Source organism: Mirounga leonina, unplaced genomic scaffold (genome assembly GCF_011800145.1).
Source record: "Mirounga leonina isolate KUSES-001 unplaced genomic scaffold, KU_Mleo_1.0 Mir_151, whole genome shotgun sequence".
In the NCBI taxonomy this organism is placed as follows: domain Eukaryota; kingdom Metazoa; phylum Chordata; class Mammalia; order Carnivora; family Phocidae; genus Mirounga; species Mirounga leonina.
The window spans coordinates 35,085,811-35,093,708 of record NW_023270377.1 but is presented as its reverse complement, the minus strand read 5'-3'; the positions used below and the strand labels follow the sequence as shown (position 1 = coordinate 35,093,708).

Below are 7,898 nucleotides of genomic sequence, written 5' to 3'. Positions count from 1 at the left end.
AAAGAAAGAAAGAAAGAAAGAAAGAAAGAAAGAAAGAAAGAAAGAAAAAGAAAGAACTTGAAAAGATATGAACGGCCATGTTCACTGCAGCATTATTTATAAAGCCAAGACATGGAAACAATCTATGTGTCCATCAACGGATGAATGGATAAAGAAAATGTGGTACACACATGCACACATACAAATATTATTGAGCCATAAAAAAAGAAAGAAATCTTGTCATTTGTGACAACATGGATGGAACTTGAGGGCATTATGCTAAATGAAGTAAGTCAAACAGAGAAGACAAATACCATATGATCTCACTTCTAAGCGCAATCTTAAAAGAAAAAAATTAATTAAAAAAAACCAAGCTTCATAGGTACAGAGAACAGATGGTGGTTGCCAGAGGTGGGGGTGAGGGTGGGCAAAACAGGTGAGGGAGTCAAAAGGTACAAGCTTCCAGTTTTAAAATAAATAAGTCCTGGGGATATAATGTACAGTATGGGGACTATGGTTAATAATACTGTATTATATTTTTGAAAGTTGCCAGAAGAGTAAATCTTAAAAGTTCTCATGATAAGGAAAAAAAATTCTATAATTATGTGTGGTGATGGATGTTAACTAGACTTATTGGGGTGATTATTTCACAATATACACAAATATCAAATCATTATGTTATGTATCTAAAACTAATATGTTTGTCAATTACACCTCAATAAAAATATATATAAATAAAATTCTACAAGTTACTTTAAAATTTACAGGAAGCAGAGGAGAAATAAGATGTCCACTTACAAATTTAGTCAATTGTGCACGTGAGGAATCACGTTGCCATCACTGCGACCTCCCCAAATCCACCATCCACATTAGCACCTATGAATAGCTACTTAATCAGTAGGATAAAGAACTCTCTCAATAATGTGGAGAGATCCATAGTTATTACCAAAAGCTGTATGGGGCAGAACTGAAAGGATGAAAAGAAAAGAAGAAAGAAGAAAGGGAATGACCAAGTTGAATTTGGGGGAGTGGGTAGGGTTGCTACACAGCGATTCCCTAGGTTAACTAACACTCCTCTTCCAAAACTAGGGAGACTTTTGATTCAGAGATATGGACTCTTGGTCCACCATAAAATGTGCTTGCTACTCATTAGCTCTTAGGCTGCCTACTCTAGGAAAAGCAAAAGCCTGGTATCTTTTGACTTTTTGCTTATGTAAAACAGCAGGTCAAATGTATCCTGGATCTCTGTCATCCTTGGGAATCACAGAGAGTTAATGGTATGTGTCCTGGGAAATGGAGGGCTTGGCTCAGTTAGAAGCACCACGCCCATCACTTATGACAGTATTTTTTGCCCTTACCTTCTCTGGAGTTCCAATATGTGGCTTCGAATAAAGATTATTATAGAAGGGGAGGGGGGAGAGTGTTGGAAATCCCTGACCTCCATTTTAGTGGAATCTCTTCATCCTTTAGAAGCAAATATTCTTTCTATTCTCTTAAGCTCACTTGGAGGGAATGTCCTCTAAAAAAAGAAATGGACTATCCCACACTCGCAAAACATGGGTGCACTATCTTGTCATTAGGACCTGAGTATCACTCCAAAATAATCACATTGCCAATGTATTTTCTCTTTTCAAGGCAATTTGAATACTATCCAATTCAATTATTAAAACTATTTTCTGGGCATGTCAAAATAAAAAATATCATGTTTCAAGAGCCTTAATTTTTAAAATAGGCTCAGGGTGCCAGGGTGGCTCAGTAAATTAAGCACCTAACTCTTGATTTTTGCTCAGGTCATGATCTCAGGGTCAGGAGATCGAGCCCTGCGTCAGGCTGCACTCTGAACACGGAGCCTGCTTAGGATTTCCTCCCTCCCCCTCCCACTGCCCCTCCCCCCAACCCCATTCACGAACTCTCCCTCTCTAGAATAAAGAAAGAAATCTTTTATAAATAAACAAACAAATAGATAAATAAAAATACCCACTCTCCTTGCAGTTTAGTTCTGTCCAAGTTTTCCAACACAGGAAGAAGTTCAGAAACGCTCAGTTTCTCTGCTACAAATGGATTTGCTAGGTCACCCAATGACTTCCCCATCCTGGGGGAACTACCTAACCAATGAACAAACAAAATCAAAACAAAACAGAAAACTAGACCCATACAAACTCAGACTTCGAATATGCAGTCATATTTTGTTCTACCTCCTTTTCTAGCTTTCTCTCACTCTGCTGCTTGTCCAGCACACAAATGACCAGTCTTATCATGCATTCTGTTTGGTCTATAATAAACATGCAGCGAATTGCCTATGTTTGATGATCTAAATGACAACAAAGATCTAATACATTCATTTCAAAATAAACAATTCCAAGTTTTTCCGTTTACCCAAAACAGAGATCAGCAGCCTAATTTAAAACTAAGCAAACTGCATTTTTTTCCCCTCTAAAATTACAGTATAGGACCTAGTGCTAAAACCTTTGTTTACCTACAAAATAAAGTATTAACTGTGATCTAGAGTACCTTCAGAATGTTGATTCAACTTTTTACAAGTGTAATATTCACAGTATTTTTTAACCATGGTTTTCAAAAACTTTGGGGAAGCAAGTATTTGCTTTTGACTTTTCTCCTGTTTAATCCTCCACTGTAGACCATATCCCTTGCTACTGTATCTATCTCACCCTGGTGGGTAGAACTCTCAGTCCCCATCACTGAATGGAACAGTGTGGCTCCCTAGTGCAAATTTCCTGAGAGCCCCTTCCCTGAGCATGTGCCAAGAATCAAATCTTGGCCACTTAGTGCTCTGTGCTCCACATGTGAGCTCACGGCGTGTTGAGCAACCGTGCTAACTGAGATGGATAGCCCTGTCAAACAGGAAGCTGGCGCACCAGGATGCAAGCAGTGGGATACAATGACCTTTACATTCAGAAAAAAAAAATCCCTAAAATGGCATGAAAAGTTTATGGGGGGGAGGAGGAGGGATTCTTTTATTTCATTTAGGCACATAGCATAAAATAAAAGCAATGGTGCCTAGTATGCAATTTGCTCGGGATCAAATCTTGAATCGCTTACACAAGAAAGAAAGTCGTCAGAGAAAGGAAATGAATCATCCTTTATCACACTGCTTTGAAAGCAGTGGACTCGACAATTCAGCTGTTATTACTGCACCCGACAGGCCAAGCGCTCGGATTCAGACAGCGCTTGGACTCATAATGATCCATGGGGTTACTACCTGCCCTGGGAAAACATTCTTGACCTCTGGTTTCAGGTGGGTTGCTTTCTTGGTAGAATTAAAATCTAATTTAAATACTTAAACATTTTTAAACAGCGATGATCTGCTTACAGAATCAGAGTCAAGGGCTTGGATATTAAATCCCATGTCCTTGGTCGCCATATTTGTAACTTTGTATATATTGCTTAATCTCTCATAGTTTTCTTATCTGAATAAATGGAGGCTCTGACTGACCGTTCCTAGGAATTATATGAAGAGGGACTCATAAAAAAAGTTGCAAAAATCTGTGGCACATGTACCAATGTTAAGTAAGAATAATAATATAGAAAATTAATGTATAAAACAAGACCTGGAAGTTACATATGTCTCTCCTTTGGTTATAACACATTATCATAAATTGTACAATTCAATCATTTCAGCTGAAATACAGTAACAGTCATTCCATTGGGTCAATTTTTTTTTTCATTTTTCAAGGTTTGGGGGATATTTTTATGTTATTTGTTTTGTCAATTCTTTGCCATGAAAGAACAATGGGCTACGCTTCAGAGTGAAGCAACACAAGCTCACAACAGGCTTGCGAGTGCTGTACAATACACACGGAAATAACGATGCAATTTTAATTTTTAATTAAATAGATTAAACGAATTGATCACAAAAACACTGAGATTTTTGTTGTTGTTGTTGTTTTGTTTTGTTTTGTTTGTTTTTGTTTTACTGAATGGACAACCCTAAAACTACAGAGCAATTTTCAAAGATACAAAAGTTTGGTAAAATGCATCCATTTTTTTTTGTATTTAATTAAAAGCTGATTGTAAGGTGCAGAAGCTGCAGGCCTAAAAGCAATAAATAAATTTAGAAAATTGAAAGCTTATAAATCATGTACGGAAGTTTAGATAAGTTAGGATCAAACATCTCCGCACTCTGAGAGCCCCACTTTAGGGACTCAGAGAAAGTACCAGAGCTATCAATGCCAACAAAACGAAGAGGGTCACTTTAAAATGCAAGTTTATTCTGGAGGCTCTAGAGGTGCTGCCGGTGAAATGCTTCCCAAAGCAACCAGAAAACAAGTCACTGCAAGAGACCCTCTGCTATCTGCTGCTCGGAAAAGATGTTAGACCTGACCATTCTCCTCCAACCCTTGTTTGGAGAATTATTTCAGGAAACACATTCTTCCTCAAATCATGACACACAGAGGCGTGGGGCGGGGAGAGGAGGGGACACGCAGTCCTACCTTGTGCCTGAGCTGCAGAGCTGTGGGAGTACCCCAGGGCCAGGAGCGCGGTCTCCACCAGCTGGCTAAAAAGCACATCTTTTCGAACCAGAACGAACTCTGCATGTTCTTCTCTGTTGTCATATTCAAGAGAGCCATCCAACTGCTCCACCACACAAAAGACAGGAATCATCAAACCTGAAGAGACAAAATTCAAGAGCAAAACACAAACATTACAAAGCAAATCTCAGTCACCATGATGAGAAGGGAAGAGGCAGTTATAAAAGTTACTCATCTGTGATCAACAATGGTTTCGATTAAACAAGCCTCTTAGTTGGATAGGCCTAATGGGAAAGCTGTGGATTTTTTTTCCCCTTCCTTATTACTATCAGATTGCAGCAGAATCGCCCTGGGCAAAGGCAGAAGCCCTCAGATTCCAGTCATTAAAATGTGGAGTGTGCCCATCAGAGGTGTCCTGCCTGAGACCCTAACTCCAGAGCTGCCACAAAGCTGAGGTTAAGGTGACCTTCCAGACCCTCATAACCTTCATGTCTATGGTTTTATCATTAACTACTAATCGGGACTAGTATTTCCAGATCAGATCTGCTTTTGTCTGGAAATGCTGTAAGAAACCTACTAGAGAGGCATATTTGATTTCGGGGCCTAAGCTATCAAGTGACTATGTCTAAGAAAGCCAATAGGAATTTTTTTATTTTTTAACAGTCCCTCTTGTATCTTTTATCTAAGTCCCAGCAAATAGGTCATCAATTAGTCTGCAAATATCCTGCTCACGAAAATCTTAACTGACATTTAACTTATGTCAAAACATGCATCCAAATTTAAAACTTTGTCTTTTTTTTAATTATTATTTTACATATTAACACCAGTTACCACTATAAAGGGAATTATCTCTTCTTGTGTTTTCAGAGAAGAAGTAAACTACCCTAAAGGATAAAGCAAATTAGTCTAGTTGAAAATCTGTTGAAATCTGTTGTCACTGAAATATTTCTCTGCTTTGTATCAAAGTGTGAAAAGCTAAAAAATGTTTAATTCGCCAAAGATTTTTTTATAAACTGTTTTTTATTTTTAAAAAAGTCATACAGGCATTTAAATCTAAACATAGCCAAGGCATAAGAAGATCAAAGTTTTACCAACATACAAGTAATAAACACGGACTCTGCCCCATGTAATTCACACAAATTAGTATGTTATGGAATAGATCTGTTCTGGGTCTTCTCTCTTCGTGCAAGAAAACCAAAAGTTATGAAGGACAGGTGGGCAAGCTGAGAGATGGGGGGAGGTGGACAATTAGTTGGTCATTGCTGAAGGCACTTTACAATAAAAATAAGACCTCTGTGTAAATGACCCATGGGAGTTCTGCCTGTGAGACACAGACTACACAGTTTTTTTAAAAGCCCCTCCCCTCTGCCTAGACCCTAGAAGCCACCTGACTCACTCTGATCTGGAAAGCAGAGAGTGGGAGCAGACACCCTGCAAACTACCAGGTCACAGATGCAGATTTTTGTTCTAAAGATAATACAATGGTACAACTGGTTCCCATGTGCTAATTATTATTATTAAAGATAGTAAGTATAGGGTGTAATTATTAAATGTAATCATTATTAACAGTAATAATACTCCTTAAGAATTGTTATCATTAAGGATCATGGTAATTATTATTAAGCCAGTACAACAGTCTAACAAGTCACACCATACCATTCCTGGGACAACTACTGACTCCATGGTTCACTCTCAAGAACAATAAAGCAGCATTATTGTTTGTAGAAAATACACTACCTATGGTACAGATTTATAGAAAATAGGAAATAAGGGTGGAGCAGACTGATCGTTTTAGACAAACAAGGAAATTTAGCCCGGCCACATGGTGCCTTATAAAATATTCTTTAGAATTGTGACCAGTACTAGTCTATCAAACGCTTACTTATTTATGCCCAATTTATTCCCAAATGTAGGTAAGACATGAAATGAACACTATAAATTACACTGCCTCCAAATTATCTTTGTGCTCATTCATGTATCCAATTTTTATTCCCTGAACACCTATTGTGTACCAGGTATCCCCTGTGGCTTCAGAGATACAAGTAAGAACAAGTCTGATGTGGCTCCTGCCCTCAATGCTGTTGAAGGTGCTGTAAAATCTTCCTAAGCAAGCATAATGGCATTTTATAGGACCTATCCATCAGAGTCCTTACCAGCAGGGAATAGCCCCCATTTAGACCTTTTAACTCTTACATACTGGTATATGATCTTTGTCCAAGGAAGCAGGTTGATTTCTACTTCTAATGATTTCAGCATATGCACACATAGGGCCATGTAGTCAATGGTGCCATAAGCCACTTCACCACTAATACCTATGTGTACATAAGTTTCAATGCTGAAAATCCATGTGCAGTTCCTAATGTCAACATCTGAGTGTCACACATCTGGGAATCACAGATAAGGCCTTTCAATGAATCCAGTTGCCTCCATAAGCTATCATGTATCCATTACTTAGGAACCATAAATCTTTCCCAAGTCTATAGTCAACTAAAAAAAAAAACCCTAAGACCCTATTAATTTTTAAAAATAGTAACAAATAAATATAGCATGAATAATTTTTAAAAATCAAAGAAAGAAAGAAAGAAAGAAAGAAAGAAAGAAAGAAAGAAAAAAGTGGCAGTGGATAAAAAGATAGGGAGAGTATTTGAAAAGCAATTCAAAAAATAATCAGTGAGTGAGATATGAAATACAACATTAAAGCACAAGGGTCTATACCATTCAGGAACTTATGTTTTGAAAGTGTCAGTTATCAAAATATTTCCTAAACATTTTAGTCCAGTGATTAAAGAAAGCAATCGTTATCTGACATGAGAACAATAACTCCTTCCAGTCAAAAAGCAAGCACCGATCCTTCACAGGCATCACCTACTTAGAAAGAAAAGAAAAGAAAAAAAGAAAAGAAAAGGCAAGGCAACGCAGAGAAAAGAAAAGAAAGGAAAAGAAAAGGATTTTGAAGTCATTTATAAAATAAAGTAATATTAACCAGAAGCATATGACAACAGAATTTACTCTGAAAGCATATATATATGAGCTACTAAAAACAAAAAGATTATATAAAGAAAAATGTACCTTTTTACTAGAATTTCATGGATCAAATTTCAATTATGAAATTTTTACAGTGAAACACAATTTTTACAAAAGAAGAGGAAAAATAGGTGTGATTACTAGTAACAACAGCAAGAGAAATGAAAAATGGTAAAACAGTCCAGTTGGGGTCAAGTGTGAGGAAGAAGAAAATTAAGGCATAGGTTTTAAAAACTTAAAAACAGCAAATCCCTGGCAAAGAAAACTATAAAAGGATGAGTAGGAATATATATCAAAAAAAAGGCATTCCATTTGGTACCCCCTCCCCACTCTCTCCAGGCGAAAAAGAAAAAGAAGGAAGGAAGGAAGGAAGGAAGGAAGGAAGGAAGGAAGGAAGGAAGGAAG

The 7,898-nt window shown here is 37.4% G+C and overlaps 1 protein-coding gene across 1 annotated transcript in view; it reads right to left on the bottom strand.

Moving 5' to 3' along the window:
• SATB2 (SATB homeobox 2) overlaps positions 1-7,898 on the bottom strand; it is a 186,539-nt gene that overhangs the window by 155,763 nt on the left and 22,878 nt on the right. Inside the window, exon 3 of the mRNA XM_035007450.1 lies at positions 4,431-4,607. Within this exon, the coding sequence (XP_034863341.1) occupies positions 4,431-4,607 (177 nt within the window). The remainder of the gene's footprint in view (positions 1-4,430; positions 4,608-7,898) is intronic.